Source organism: Lepidochelys kempii, chromosome 9 (genome assembly GCF_965140285.1).
Source record: "Lepidochelys kempii isolate rLepKem1 chromosome 9, rLepKem1.hap1, whole genome shotgun sequence".
Lineage (NCBI taxonomy): Eukaryota > Metazoa > Chordata > Testudines > Cheloniidae > Lepidochelys > Lepidochelys kempii.
In genome coordinates, this window is record NC_136388.1 from 83,055,215 (window position 1) to 83,071,871 (window position 16,657).

A 16,657-nucleotide genomic window follows, 5' to 3' on the forward strand; every position below is an offset into this window, starting at 1 on the left:
AAATGAATGCTGCTTGTTCTTAAGTACTACATATCAATAAAGGAACTGAAGATCTTCCAAAGCAAGGCTTTTTTTTTTTTTTTTTTTTTACCAAAACATCTATCTCAAAAAAGGATACCAAAATATGCAAAAATAACCCCCCGGTAATTTTGAAAAAAAATCTGTAAGTGCAGATTTGGCACTGAAATATAAGCATTTAGGACTACATTAGTATAAAGTTTACAATAAAGCATGTCACATTTTTAAAAGCCGTATTTCATGTAATTAAAAAAATGAAATATTTACAGAAGCCAAGAAAAGTGCACTGCTATTCAAAGAAATTAAAAGGAAAGAACATAGCAAAAACATTGTGCATAACTAGGAGAGTAATTAAATAATAGCTAAAAATGTGAATCACTTATATTGGTCTGTCTGTGGATACATAACTCAAACAGAAATTGCAAGCAGTTTCTCTACATGGCCTAAAGAAAAAAAATTGTAAAGACGCATGGAATCAGACATTATTTTAACTTACCCATACAAAGCTTACATCAAACCAGCCATCCCAATTATTTACTGAGTGTCTCAGAAGATAACCAGCAACATGTGTATCTTGTCAAAAGACAATTGTGTAGGAGCAGATGACTGTCTGATATTTTTATTTGAATTAGTTTACTGATACTATTGCCAACAGAATTTTCAATTAGCCAGTTTTATAGAACAGGAGCCTTTGGTCATTTCTCTCCCATGTATACAATTTTTCTTAAGAATAAGACAAGGCTCTAATTCACCAGTTACCTTATTAGCACTACTTTTTAAAAAGGTTTCTTGTCTCAGGCTCTCCACATATTTTTCTCCCACCTCCTAAAGCAGTGGTCACCAACCAGTCAATTGCGATCCTGGAGCCTCTGCCAGTCAATCGCTGTCTGGCGGTGCAGCAGGGCTCAGCAGGCTGCCTGCTTGCCTGGGCCCCATGCCGCTCCTGGAAGTGGCTGGCACGGGTCTCTGTGTGCTGCCCGCCGCCCCCACTGACCACAGCTCCCAGCCAATGGGAGCTGCAGAGTTGGCGCTGGAGGGCGGGGACAGAGGCAGCACACAGAACAGCCTGCTGGCCCCTGGGCCGCAGAGACACGCCAGCCACTTCTGGGAGCAGCATGAGGCCAGGGAAGGCAGGCAGCCTGTCTTAGCTCTGTTGGTCCGCCGATCAGGAGCTGCCTGTGGTAAGCGCCTCCCGGCCAGAGCCTACACCTTGCACACCCTCCTTCATCCCAACCCCCTGCCCCAGCCCTGAGCCCGCACCCCAACTCCCTCCCAGAGCCCACACCCCTCACCCCATACTGCACCCCAACATTCTGGGTGCAGGAGGGGGCTCTTGGCTGGGGCAAACTCCCTCCCAGACCCCACACCCCAACTTCCTGTCCCAGCCCTGAGCCTGCACCCCTCATCCTCTCCTGCATCCCAACCCCCTACCCTAGCCAGGAGCCCCCTCCTGCACCCAAACTCCCTCCCAGAGCCCGTACCCCTCACCCCCTCCTGCACCCCAACCCCCTGCCCCAGGCTCAGCCCTGAGCCCCCTCCCACACTCCAAACCCCTCAACTCCAACCCAGCGCCGCATCCCCTCCCGTACCCCAACGCCCTGCCCCAGCCTGGTGAAAGTGAGTGAGGGTGGGGGAGAGTGAGCAACGGAGGGAGAGAGGGAATGGAGGGAGGGGGCAGGGCAGATCCTGGGTTGATCTTAATTTCAAAAAGTGATCTTGCACATAAAAAGGTTGGAGACCACCGTCCAAAAGCTTTCCTGTGCTCATATGTCTTTTTCCAGCTGTTGTACAGTAACTGAAAAATCATACATCATCAACTGGACTAACCCCTGTGTAAGATAATCCTTCAACACTGCCATTAAAGGGGCACATCCAAATTGTGCTTTTTAAAACTATTTTCAAGACATCAAATATTCTGATAGTGCACACTTTAAATGGTAATTTTTAAAAATTTCTTAAGAAAAAAATCAGAGATAGAATAGAACCATTAAGTCCTACAGTCTATTCCTTTGCCATGTAGCATTGTTCCCTACAGTATATTTGCTAGTGATCTGCATTCACAGCGGTGTTGTAAGTCTTAATTCTATAAGGGTAATCTAGGATAGGATAAAACTTTTTTTTTTTAATATCAATTAAAATGTTTTAAAACCTTAGCGTACACAGAGAAAGTTAAAATAAACTAGGGTTTTAAAACTAGTTAAAGTGCCTTACAAACATTTAAGGTATATCTAGACTAAGATAAATGAGTAAAAAAATTTTCCTAATCTAGATATACTCCAAAAATTTTGAGATCCTTAGATGGAAGTGCTTTAAAAATACAAACTATTAATTTGTTACCTTCCAAACTGTATTATTTAGAATTACTTTCCCCATGCATCTTCAAAATACAGGTATGGACTACCTCATAAAGTAATTAGTTATTCTAACCATAAAAGTTATCCACATATATAACATATTGAATTTTTAATGGTTCCTGACAGTCAATGGTGTAGGAACCACTGTAAAATTAAAAATCTTTCAAGAACATCTCTGAGAGCAATGTTTGTGTTCTTCATTAGTTTACTTTTTCAGAGCACTAGCTCACGTCTGCAGATTCTTTAGTCAGTTGTAGCTTTTTTTAATATTTACTTAAAGTACACAAGATTTTCACTACCTTTTTAAGCAACTATAAAATGTTAAATCATTATCACTTTCCACTTTAAAAGGTAAAATGGCATCTTGCAGCATAACGAGAACTCAGTGGCCACAATTTAAGTAACCCTTTACTGATTGTAAAATCTATGCAGATTTTTTTATTTTTTTTTAAATTGCAGCCAGATGTTAGGTAAATTATTGTAAACAGGAGTATTAATTTACTTTACTCTTCCATCCTCTATAACTTCCATTTCACACAACAGAGAGACAAGGTGGATGAGGTAGTATCTATGACCTGAAAAAGAGCACTGTGTAGCTCAAAATCTTGTCTCTTTCACCAACAAAAGTTGGTCCAATAAAAGATATTACCTCACCCACCTTGTCTCTTTCATATCCTGGAACCAACATGGCTACAACACTGCAATTTCACACAATTAAAATTCTGGGGAGCTAGATGGCTAAAGTGATTGGTAACAAGAGTAAAAAGAAAAGGAGTACTTGTGGCACCTTAGAGACTAAGCAATTTATTTGAGCATGAGCTTTCGTGAGCTACAGCTCACTTCATGAAGTGAGCTGTAGCTCACGAAAGCTCATGCTCAAATAAATTGCTTAGTCTCTAAGGTGCCACAAGTACTCCTTTTCTTTTTGCAAAGACAGACTAACACGGCTGTTACTCTGAAACCGGTAACAAGAGTGATTTTCTTCTCCTCAAAATCACTACTGCGTATAACCTATGTCAATAGTGACCAATGTCTGTCCAGTATTAAGTACTTACAACATTTAAATAGGTTTACTTCCAAAAATGTCAGTTAAGTGGTAAAGCCAATTATAATGTGATGGATTTTGCATCTGTGAATTCATATTTCATCTACAGTTGGGATTCTGATAAGATGGAATGACTAAGAGAAATATAACTATTTCTTTAAGGGGCTGAAAATTAACTGATTTCAAAGTTAACACCTTTGGTTAAGACAAGCACACAGGGGGACAGAGGAGATGCAAACGAGGGCTGAAAAATCTATTGTGGCAGGAACGCACCTTCCAATAAATATATGAAAAAGAAAGGCAAAGTAAATAAAATAAAACCCCTCGAATAAATTTAAACAAGACCAGTGGACATTAGAATGCATGACTTTAAAATATACAATTGTGATTTCATAAAAGGCAATGATGACCCCATCAGAGAGAACATTTATGTAAATAACTCTGAAGTGTACCTGGTATGATAAGCTAGCCATAGCCAGAGTGAAAGGAGAGAGAGGGAAAGTGAAAAAGACCCTGAGGTTATGTCTCCAAAATGTTCCCTGATCTAAAGGATAGCAGACAAAAATTGAAAGTATTCTTATTTCATTGTAAGTAAAACCATAGTGAGGCTACCTAGTTAAGGTTTTCAGTTTTAAACTGGACTTTATGCATACAGTTATTGATTTTTCTCTCTAGTTTTTATGAATCTTTTTTTATGAGACCATTACTTTCAGACAGTTTTTTCAGAACTTTCACATAGATAACCCTGAAGAGACACTACACCCAGAAGAAAAGATGTCTGGAGCCTTACCCCAATTCAGAAGTCCCCCATCAAAAGGCCAGAGACTACATAGTACTCTCCTATAAAATGTGTCAAGGCTGTGGTCTGATAGTTGTACGCATGAAAAATGACTCAAAAACATGCAACAGACAAATTGAAAGGGCTGAAGTAGACAATGTATACAATTAAATATATTTTACTCATTTACTGATAAGCAGTCATAGCAGAAGTGAACAAATCTGCCTTGTACTAAGTACTTAACACATCATACAGTATACAAACAGTAGTCCAAAATACACTGTAAAAAAATCAAACCATCCTATAACATTAAAAGTATGTTTTTACTACTATATTTTTATAAAACAATTTAAGTTATGTCCTTTGTGGTAGTTAATGTTCAAAACTCATTAACAGTTTTCAACTGGGGCGGCAGTTATGTGGTAGCTCAAAATATTGGACTAAAACTGAACATTTTTGTAAATGATTTCAAATGTATATGCTAATTAAGCAATTTCAAGTCAGTCCTTGCTTACATCTGTTACCAGGACAATTTAAATTACCATATATACTCGTTCGTAAGCCGAATTTTTTTAGTAAAAAAAAAAAAGGAAGCATCAGAGAAGGGGGTCGGCTTATGAACGGGTATAGATAGGAAGAGGTGGGACACAGGCCCTCCACACAACAGAGGGAGCAAGGAGAGGCAGCACAGCCAGCAGAACCAGAAGGGAAGAGGCGGGGCCAGAATCTTTCGGCTTCTGGCCATGCTGCTCTCCCCACAGCCTCCAAAGCAGCTGCAGCTCCGGGGTCCCACTGCTTGGCCCCGCCCACCAGAGCAGGCTGTGGCCGCACCACCCAGCGGAACACGCTGCAGCCGTGCCACCCAGCCCAGCCCACTGGAACATGCTGAGGCTGTGCCGCCCGGTCTGGCCCGCCAGAGCTGGGCCAGCCAGGCCAGAGACATCCTCCCCTGGCCCTCCCCAAATAAGGTGGGAGAGGATGGGATGGGGAGAGTGTGGGGGGCTCGTGGTGGGGGGTCCCCTTACCCCCAGCTTCTCCCCACAAAAAAATTTCCCCACAAGTTGCTGTCCTGGCCCATCAGGGTAAGCAGCTAGCGCGCTGGGACACTTTGTTTACTTAGGTTTACATCCGTGCCTGCGGACACTCGAGGTAAACAAACCATCTCGGCCCGCCAGCAGCTTATCCTGATGGCCCAGGAGCCAAAGTTTGCTGACCCCTGAATTATAGGGTTGGCTTATGAATGGGTCATAAAAATTGTCCATTTTTACTAATCCATCGGGGGGCGGGGGGGTGTCAGCTTATAAACCAAGCGGCTTATGATCGAGTATATATGGTAAGTTTAGTGTGGTAGCAACCTGAAAATTCAAACTATGAATGTCCTCAAAAATAGCAGACTATCAAAGTACTCATTTTTTAAAAAAGACAACGCAGGCATCGTGTCCCATATTACTGTATTATATCCTGAGGTGCTATTCTTAGATTTCATTAACTCATTACTTGATTAATATCTTATTTTGGTAATAATTGACTTTATAATCACAGGGGTTTAATCAAAGGATACCCAGCAAACTTTAGGACATTTGGGGACATGCATGAAATGCCCTCGGAGTATACTGAGTAAGGAAAGCAAATATCACAAAAGACTCTCTAGAGACACTAACTGCTCATAAAAAGAGAAATGGAGAACAGGTGGACAAAAGTTCACTAAAAGAATCTGTACTCTGTTCAAGGAAGATTAAACAATTTAGTTTTATTCAAATGGCATCCAAACTATCTGACAATAGCATGGGTTTTCCTGAAGGCTGCACTGTTGCACTAAAAGGCTAAATATTTTTCTTTTCAAATAACCAAGCTGAGAAGTTGATAACTAGGAAGACTTCTTAGGACAAGCTTGAGAATAGAAAAAATAGGTACTGGAGAACAAGTAAAGGAATGTTAAGCATACAGAGAACTTTGATAGGTAAAAATACCATATGGCAGTGTTTCTCAACCTGGGGGTTGTGACCCCACAAGGGCTGGTGGAGGGATTTGGGGGGGGGGGTGTCACAAGCAGGGCTGGTGTTAGGGGGTAGGAATCAGGGCAATTGCCTGGGGCCCCACGCCACAGGAGACCCTGCAAAGCTAATTTACATGTTTCAGCCCCATGCTGGGCTGAAGCCCTGAGCTGTGAGAAGTTGAAGCTGAAGCCCCAAGCTTAAAGTGTGTGTGTGGGGGGGGGCGGGCGCGAGGAGGAGGAGACCATTTTTGTTTTTTAAATGTCCAAAGGAGGTCACCGGCACGAAAAGGTTAAGAAACACTGCTATATGGTAATGCTAGATTCCCCCAACAAAAGCATAATCAAAGCAAAAGTTTAGCATGAAAACACAAACAGGAACAGACAGGCAATAGTCATTTTCATGTAAAACAGTTTTAGATATACAGAAGCAAGGATTACATTCAATAACAGATAAATACTTCACTGCTTTAATACAAAAATTACTTTTATTATTTTCTGTTTTTTCCTCTGAACTGTTTACAACAAACTCTCTATGATGCTGCATCATTACCTCATTTTGAACGAAGGCCTCCCTATGACGTTGCCAAATATCTTTGTCATGGACTAGCGACAGCCAAATAGGTCCGGCAAAGGTTCCCAGGTTAGTGTTTCCTCACATTAAAGTCTAAAGGTTGGTCTGTATTTCATTTATGCCTGCAACAAGGACACACCAGTGCTTAAGATATCAGTTGTCTTGGTTTGCTCTATTTTCGCTCCAGAGTTTTGCACAATTTTCATTCCTGCTCAGTTTTCTTGATAGCCCTATGTTTCTGTTAAACGTGCAACTGCTGATAGTAAACGAGCAATAAAAACTGTTTAGGCAGCGGCACCTTTGGTCTAGATAATATTTATTTCACAGTCTTATCCAGGCTCAAGTCTCTTCACTTCACCTTGAGCTTGGATAATATAAACTGACCACCACAATTCCTCCCTCCCTCCCATGCTCCCCTCCCTAGCCCCAATCTATTTAAGTCTTTAATACAGTACACATTTGCACTGAGCTTAATTTCATCCTAAAACCACACATACTCCTACCTCTGAAGAGTTTCATTTTTCAATCAATGCTTCAAAAATTAGCGTTTCAGCAAAAAACAAAAAAATGAATGGTAACTAAGGCAACTCAGATACTATTTTGAAGACTTCTTCCTATTCAGAGTTTCTGAAGATGTTCCCCAAACAAGATTAAGTTTATCCTATCACATTCTTTGTGGAGACTGTTACTGTTAAATTCATTTAGGTATATGTCTGAACTGATCTTGTTCTCCTGTCCTCATCCAGTGCTCCAGCACTGCCTGTTTCCACAAAGGTGGCAACCAATTCACAGTCCACAAAATAAATATATGACCCCTTTCTCTCAGCTGCGCATTCCTGAGTTTTAGTTACCATTTCACTAATACATATATGACTAAGGTTTGCTTTCGGAGTACAAAAATCAACATTTGAGGACTTGTAATTCTTCTCAATATTCAGCCTGTTAAAAGGAAAGGGGGAAGCTAAATGGACTTAGAAACAAATTCTGGACGTAGAAGTTATGTTCTTATACTTAGTGTGCCTTTATCCATCTGAATTGCCTTGGTGATATTGTGCAATTCTTTCATACATACCCTCAGCTACAGCCATTCTTCCAGACTTCTACTTTCTCTTCACTTCTTTCAAGTAGAGAAGCACCTCTTTTCTGTTAAACTGGGTGCAGGCTGTACTATATACATTCACAATTCCATCTGATGAATGGACCTGCTTTGCTGATGAATGATATTTCAGACAAAATGGAATTGGGGCAATACAATTCTACTTCACTTTCAATAGACAGGCAGTTGTGATAAAAAAAAATTGCCACTGAAAAGAAACCTGACTTACGGAAATAAGGGATGAAGGTGAGATTAAAATTTCCATGGCTTCTGCAACTAAGGAAGGCTGGCGATTCCTTCAGAAGACAGACAAGTCTATGGAGTTTCTGCTAGAGAAAAGTTAGTTGTGGGTTTTGGCCCAAGAGTGATCTGTCAGTTTGTTTTACAATGTTCTGCAGTTAGCATCAACACCACCAAGGGTAAACTTCTTTCCACAACTATGGGACAGTAGAAAAACAGTCTAATAATTAAGTCTTAAGTTCCCTTCAAAAGGTGATTTATGAGTACTTGATAGTCTGATAGCCTCCTAAATTCCTTCAAAGAAGATAAAAATGACTGTGATGGGATCCCTGGGGTGCAGCCTGGGACTGTGAGATTGCTGTGCCCCCTAAACTCTCTTCAACCTGGGCTGTCTCTCATAATGCCTTGTTAGTAACCAACAGCAAACCCCTCCGGGCGCTGTGATCACTCAGCACAAACACATGTGGAGCCCCACAGCCAGCTAGATTGCATGAATGCTCCCAGACCAACTTATGAATCACACAGAGAAAAGCACCAGAGCCAAACCCCCAGCTCCCAGCACTGTACCTCAGGAATATACTGTCTTGCACTGCTCAAGATGAGCAATGCAAATTTATTAATTGGTTCATCAATGGAAAGTGGATCTACACCAGCCTTTGCAAAACCTGAGCAGATTTGCCACACATTTCATACAAACTCACTGGTAAAGATAAACAGTAAAGCAAATGTATTGACTACAAGAGATAGATTTTAAGTGATAGGCAAAAAGTCAGAGTTAGTTACCAAAAGAAAAGAAAATGTAAGCATGCAGTCTAAACTCTCAACCCTATTAGACTGGGCAACATCTAGATTAAGCAATTTTTCTCACCCCACAGTTCATAGTACAGAGATTTCACCCTTGAAATCTGGGGCAGTCCCCTCAGTTGGAGTCTTCAGTCTTCTGAACGTCCTTGTTGCTTGCAGTACAGGTGGGTGAAGGAGAAAGGCCAAGCATGAGCCCCCTGTGTTCGGTTTTATACCCTTAGTCCACGTGCTTGGAAAACACAAGTCCAGGCATGTCTGGGTGGGCATTGTTGAGTCTCCAGGCAAGGTTGAGCAATTCCCCTGGTGTGGCCTCATGCAGGTAAGTCATTGCATTGTAGCTCCCTTGCTGGACAATGGCTGGTGATGGGTTGACACCCCACCTGGGTGTTGGCTACTTTCCTTTCTGTTGCCTCTGGGGAGCTAATATCTGACTGATTCCCCAATTTACAGCATGTTTTAGTGACAACCATACAACACAATTCTCATAACTTCATATGCATTAATGATATATGTACACCTCTACCCCAATATAACGCTGTCCTCGGGAGCCAAAAAAATCTTACTGTGTTATAGGTGAAACCGCGTTATATCAGACTTGCTTTGATACACCAGAGCGTGCAGCCCCACCGCCCTGGAGCACTGCTTTACCATGTTATATCCGAATTTGTGTTATATCAGGGTAGAGGTGTATATGGATAGAGAAATTACTTTCAGCAGACCATAACCTTTCCCCCGATACTCACAAGGCCTGCTTTATATGCAAAATCACAATCATATATAAATGAGGAATATGGGAGTTACAGGACACTACCCAAGGTACAGAATGTCACGACTCCAGGTTTTCTTTGCACTTGGGAAGAACAAATTTTCTAAAGAATGTTTCTACCCTGTTTGTGCAGGCAGAATAATTCATATTCTGCCCTGAAATAAGTGTTCAGTGGGTTCAGGTGATCAAAGATGTTAACAAGGTAGGCTAAATATGCCACCCCTATGAATTAATTAGAGTGTCAGCAAGGGGAGTGTAGGAGGTTGGGTTCATCCCTCCCCGTCCATCTGGGAGGGAGGCTACGTCCCCTTGCTGTAGGCGTCAAGTTCAGGAGGAATTAGCACTGGCTGCTTGAGCCTCCGGCAGGACGGAACACCAAACAGTTAAGTAGCCATGCCATGCAGTCAGGGCAAAGGACTATAGGGACCCTGCCCCTAGGCAGGGAGGAATACCAAGTTAGGGGTTCAGCCCTCTGACTGGGCAGACAGCAAACAGTCTGATGTCCTAGCTCTGGCAGACAGCAGACCAACGCAGGCCTCTTGGCCTGAGGTGGGGAGGCTGCCACCCCAGGGGTGGAGTGGTAGGGGGACCTAGGCCCACACAACTCCATCGGGTCCCAGCCCAGGGCTGGGCGGAATGTTCTGTCACTGGTCAGCAGGGATCTGCCCGAAACATACTGGCCTAGTTTCGGGTCACAGTACAACCGGATCATCACCTGGTTCCCATGGGCTACTTCCTACACTCCCACTGTGCAGTACTCGGGTCTCAAGATCATCATCAGTCTTCCCGGGGTAGACAGCTAATAGCAGCCCCTACAGCTCCTCTGAGGTTTTGGTGCTGTAGTGGTATCTGTCAGGCCACCTGCTGCTAGAGTTTGAGGAGACGTCTTGCAGCTCTGGCCCAACCGAGCTTGAAGATCCACCCATTATATTCTGGTTCCTGTCCCGCCCTTCTATTTCCAGGGGGATGGGTGTGGATGCCCTGGCTCTGCTCACCAGGGGGTGGGTGAGGGAGTTTCCCTGTCCATCTGGGAGGGAGGCCACGCCCCCTCACTACAGGGAGATTTATTATTATGGGAAATCTCCACTTTTGCTTGTAATTAAAAGAATTAAGTTAACACTTTACTTGTCACTACATCTCTTTCCCACCTGTGAGACAGGAGGAAAACAGTCTCACAACTCTTCAGTTTGAAACCATTGTTGGTAGTTACAGAGCAATGCAAAAGTTCTGAATTAATCTATGACATGACACAGACATTCAGGCATTTTCTTATCATCAAGAGTTTAGCAGTTTATGAAAAACAGTGAGGCAGGGATGTATTTAGTGTGATGTTCTGGATCAGTGGACTAGTATACTACCCTTATCTGTCACCACGTTGGCACTATGCATCCAGGTTATCATACACAGCTCCTACTAAATGTGGAAGACTAAACACGTTTTGAAATGTCTTGAAGAGCATTCTGCTGTTGTGCTTTACAGAAGATCAACTCTCCAACAGAACCATCAGAAACTTACCTCACAAATATTACCTGTGTAGCACTAGAGATATCAAACAACCCCTCAGATCAGGCAGTATCTTAGGGCTTGTCTACACCACGCAGCTTTTAGCAGCAAGGCTATGTCGACACAGCCATGTCATTAAAAGTCAGCGTGTGTAAACGCTCTTTGTCAGTACTTTGTTGGCACTTTTGCCCTCAAAATACTTCCAGACTCGCGAGCGGCGTTAGCTTTGTCAGCAGGAGACAAAGCCACGTTCACACTGCCACTTACGTAAGCAAAGCTTTTGTCTTTTGCGCGCGCCGGGGGGGGGGCGGCTTTAAGTACCCGTGAAAGACATCTTCCGACTTCTTTTGACTCATCAAGCTGAATTGCCAGCTACAGACTTTTCCAAAGTTATAAAAGCAGTTTGTCTCATATATCATTACCCATGTGACAAACATGAGAAACCATGTTATCTGGTAGGTGTTTCTAACCCTAACAAAATTCTGAAACAATCATATACACCATATAAAACTGTGTGATCTGCAGTTTGCAGACGCACCAAATAAGTCACCTGAAGGGCACTGGTATTGACACTGCTAGTCTGAGTAATCAAGCCCTGAGGATTTTTCAAGGCTTCAAGCTTTCTCTGAAAAAAAAAAAAAAAAAGCCTTCCTTTTATCTTTAAGTGTCAGCTGTCTGTCTCTAAATGTTACAAGAACTTTTGAAGGCACCATATACTTCACAGCTAGAACTTCAGAGCACACTACATACCATGGTTTCAAATCAGTGTAAAACAATACATCGTGTTTGCCATTATATTTCTGTATTCTTTTTCCCTTTCTGAGCCATCATTAGAACAACTTGCTACTGCCCTATTCACAAACCAGTTCATCTTTCTGTATCACCCATCAGCCAGAACTGAGGTCCAATGACATGAAATATGGTCAGGTGAGGCTCAGCAGCACACTAAGGCCTTACTGCAGATACATCCAATATTCCAATTCAGTGACATGTTTTGTCATGGACTATGTGCATTTGCACCTGCACTTTGCCTCACACAAAATACGCTTAATAAAGACATACTGTTTTTCCTAAGATAAATCCAGGCACAGATAGATACAGGTTTCATACTGTTTTTTCAGCAGAGAGTTAACACACACTTATTCTGCAGTAGTCTACAGTGAAAATATGCTCCTCTTCTTATTTGGGCTGCTACTGTTTCTATCCTTTGTTTTTCTTCCTTTTTTACCCTTCTTTCTCTGTTTCTCTCCCACTTCCTTGTCTTTTTGTATCTCCTCTACTTTTTCCTCTGTCTTTCCTTTCCTGCAGCAACTTCTATTCTCTGTACCCTCCTGTGAGCTTCACTCCCGTCCCTTTCCATCTGTTAAAATGATCAGCAGTGCAACAGCTAGTGTTCGCATTAAAATGTTTTTGTTACCATTCCACTGAGATTAACAGGGGATACGGGAGTTCACTGTTTGGAACCATTGTTTTAGGTTGTTTGCAGATTCGGGAAGGCATCACTACATCTCTTTATTGTTGTTTTTCACATTTAGAAGGTTTTCTTCAAAACCAGGGGGGCCAGAAACATTTTTTTTTTAAATGAAAGCTGATATTTTGCACAATCTGAATATCACGTAGGCTACATAAATACATCAATTGGGCTGGAACTGGCCCATTGCCCATATGTTTGATGCCTGTTCTAAACAGAAAGAAAATAAGTAAAGTCATTCGATGCCCAGCTCTGATCCACTTATTAACTCCCCTTCTCAGCCTGAACTACCTGCTTTTCATAATCCATAGCCCAAATATATTTCATCTTGAACAACTTGCAGCCTTTGTTCTACAGGTGAGTAAGGCTGTGTATGAGGCATGAGGCTGTAGGGCACCATGGGAAGTAAGCAGGGAATATGATTAAAAAGTTGGGCTTAAGCTGACTTGAACCAGGGGAAGAGGTGGAGAGGAGAGCTGGAGTATGAGGGTAGCCCTTGATGTAATAATGCCTTGGCACAGAAACTGTGCCACAGATGACTCTTCCTTTAATCATCCCTGCTTAACTCCATTCTCTCCCACAAGGACCATTCTCTCTCCCCGACTCCTGCATCTCTGCTCACTGCCTGATATCACCCCACAGTCCACCCCAGCGCCTACTGCTGTCCAGCAAGCTTTTCTGGTTCATCTTTTCTGGTACAGAGCACAGCTGGCAAGTCAGGGATAGAACTGATTGGAAACCCAGACAAAAATGAAATTTTATTGAAAATAAGACTTTTGGGGGGTCATGATTTTGGAACCCAGGTTGCCAGTGTTTAAAATGAAAGTAACTGAGCAGTTCTGTTGCTAATCTTGGAGGGACTAAGGTTATGACAAATAAGGAGAATAACTAACTAGAAGTTTAATGTTAAACATTCAGAAGTGGCCTACATCCAAGATATTACCAGAACAGATGTGAAGTTTGAGTGGACTATGCGGAACTCAAAGAAATATGAAGACAGAGAAAACTTTGAAAGGGAGTTATTTTAAAATGTTTCTTCTGCAGTTAGAAGAGACTTCATACAACATCTTTGTAGAAAATTCACCTGTCATCTGCTGAGTAAAGGGGCGTTTTTCAATGCAGCCTTAATGATGCTATAGATGAATAATGCATAGTTCAATAGAACTAACAACTTTGCTTTAGCTTTTAAGTTAATACATTCAATATTTGTCTTGTACAGAGAATATGTTGACAGATTTGCCCTAACATCTTGGTGGGAAACCTGATCTCATTTTTCTTTCTTAAGGTAACCTGCATCCGTTCACTCTGAATGAGTGATGTTGCAGCATGACATGATACATGTTGTGTAATGCAGCAATAATGTAATTTGAAAGAAGCCAGTAGTAGATATTTTGTACTCAAACTTTTTGTAAATATTTCTACATACATTCCAAAGTTATCAATCTTTCACGCCATACTACCAGCACAGAACAATTCCCTAATTTCTTCCTCTAGGAAAGTAACTTCAAGTTTGTTACCCTCTCCCATACCAAATCACCCCCCCGCCCAAACCAGTGTGTTACCATTACTCATGAAGGTAACCCTTTAAGACAGTGATTCTCAACCAATCGTCCGGGGCCCCCTAGGATGCCGCAAGCAAGCTTCAGGGGGTCCGCCAAGCAGGGCCAGCATTAGACTCACTGGGGCCCAGGGCGCAAAGCTGAAGCCCCACCGCATGGGTCTGAAGCCCAGAGCCCTGAACCCCGTCACTGGGGGTTGAAGCAGAAGCCTGAGCAGCGTAGTTTCATGGTGGCCCCAAGCAACTGACCTGTTTGCCCCCTAATGCTGGCCCTGGCTTTTATATGCAGAAAAACAGTTGTTGTGGCACAGGTGGGCCGTGGAGTTTTTACAGCATGTTGAGGGGGCCTCAGAAACAAAAAAGTTGAGAACCCCTGCTTTAAGAGGTAATTTGTTCTAGTGACTACACTGCTTCTGTTTTATATTCTCACACTGAACTTTTCAACCCAGTGTTTCCCATACTTTGGAGATCATGACCCAAAGGGTCATGGAGGGTGTCTGAGGGGAGGAGTGGGGGGTCTGAAGAGATCGCTTCTTCTGTAAAATAATCAATTAAATTAAAATAAAAAATGTATATACAACAGACCCTGTGATGGTTTATCTGTTTAAGGTCACCCTATTTTATGTTAGGGACAGCTTGTTTGTTGTAGTTTCTCCTCCTGAATTTGATCAGCCTGTTTTATGTTAACTTTATTAATATTTTTGTTTACACTGCTAGAGGCCTTTAGGCACAGCTAACTAAGAAATTAAAAGGCTTTCAGGGCCGGGAACATATAAGGGGAAAAAATTACCATTCCTATCAGTATTGGCAGAAACCCTACTGGGAGTTTATGGTAAATTACAAACAACTACACAAACAAGGGAAAGCAAAAGGAAAAAATCAGCCCCCTCTTTTGTTTTGACTGAAAAATAATACAAACAAATAGAAATGTAATCAAACCCAAACTTCACTAAAAGGATGCTGTACTGTTAATGTGCTACCAACTGCAAAGATGCCATAAAGAGTTTAGAGCCACAAAGGAAAAAAATCCATGTAAACAATTATGATTGCTTAAGAATCTTAACTGAGGATCATAATACAAGTTCATGTGATGCTACTTTTCCTTCAATTTTTGTTTTGATTTTGTGAACAAGGCTAGACAATGTCCATGAAGGTTAACTGACAATCGTTTATTATTCATATCACATCTTAAGCATTCAGAGTGCTGTGCAGTTGATGGACCATGCTCCTTGGTCACCTTCCCCTGAAATGTCTGTATGTTGGAAGGCACACAAAACTAATTATGTATTAATGGTAAAACATAGCACCTGTTTGTCAGCACTGAAGCTGATTTGTGGCCTGGCATAGCATAATTTACTGTATGCAGCAAAGAAATGAATTTAACACAGCAGACAAGAGTAGGTCCTAGAAAGCAAAGAACTGCAAGAAGCCGCCCCTGCTGGGAGGGAGGAGAGAACGTTTCCAGTCTGCAAGCTAGAGAAAAGTCTGCCTATAGACTAAGATGCTTAGGGTGAACACCTTGTATGAAGATCAGCTTTCCTGCTGTCGCAGACACTGATTGTGATGTAAAAATAGATCCTTTACTGTGGAGGGCCAATAGGGGAGAAGGAACTTTCACTGTGGATAAACACGTTGGAGGAGGGAAGAGGCGGCAGCACCGCTACGGTACCAAGACATTCGCTGACGCAAAAACTCCATCCAGGGCTGGGGGTCAGGAGAGGGCACCGCCCCTCAACCTGGTCCGCCAAGCCAGGTCCCGCTCCGGCTCTCTCCAGGCAAGGCAGAATGGAATCGAAGCATCAACGCCCCCAACCTTAAGAAAGCGGGCTTCGGAGCGGGCCCCCTCCGCCCCGCGGCGGGACTGGCCGAGGAAACAGGCCGCGCGCCTGCCCCGGCCGAACCGGGGGCGCAACACTACCCCCGAGCACACCGGCGAGGAGAATATAAGCGCCCACTGGCCGCTCTCCCTCAGCCCGGCCGGGTTAAGCCCCGCGCGCACAGACAGCAGCCAGACCGCACTTAACCTCCGTCCCGCCGGTCCCCTCCCCCTGCCCGGCCTCTCGCCCGCGATCCCTTACTCTGCCCCGCGGCCTTCTCTGCCGATGCCTTCCCCAGCCTCCCCTCCATCCTCCTGCGGTACCGGGCCGCAGCGGGGAGCGGCGCTGCCGCCTCTACTCCCTGGGTGGGAAGAAAGTGATTACAGTATCCCCAGCCGCCTCTCCGCAGCGGAGGCTCGTCAGACCCTAGCGGGAGAGTGTTTCGGTCCGTACCTCATGGGCTCCGCGGTCATGTCGCCGCTGCTCGGTACCCCCGGCCAGGCCGGAACCGAGCTCAGGCGCTGAAGGGACACAAAGCCGTTAGTGCCGCCATCGCCAGCACCACCGCCATCTTGTCGGAGGGAAGATGAGGGAGACGACCGGCCTCCTGCCGCCTTCCTCCCTCGCCGTCTCCCATTGG

The 16,657-nt window shown here is 43.4% G+C and overlaps 1 protein-coding gene across 5 annotated transcripts in view; it reads right to left on the reverse strand.

The window, feature by feature from the left end:
• Window positions 1-16,657, reverse strand: part of ATRX (ATRX chromatin remodeler) — a 140,915-nt gene extending 124,258 nt beyond the window's left edge. For 3 of the 5 annotated variants that reach the window (XM_073361132.2, XM_073361138.2, XM_073361139.2), the window contains exons 1-2: window positions 16,471-16,657; window positions 6,742-6,884 (exon numbers count right to left, since the gene is read on the reverse strand). In XM_073361132.2, coding sequence (XP_073217233.2) covers window positions 6,742-6,791 — 50 coding nt within the window. In that variant the 5' untranslated portion in view covers window positions 6,792-6,884; window positions 16,471-16,657. The remainder of the gene's footprint in view (window positions 1-6,741; window positions 6,885-16,470) is intronic. The other 2 variants (XM_073361136.2, XM_073361133.2) reach the window with 1 other exon arrangement.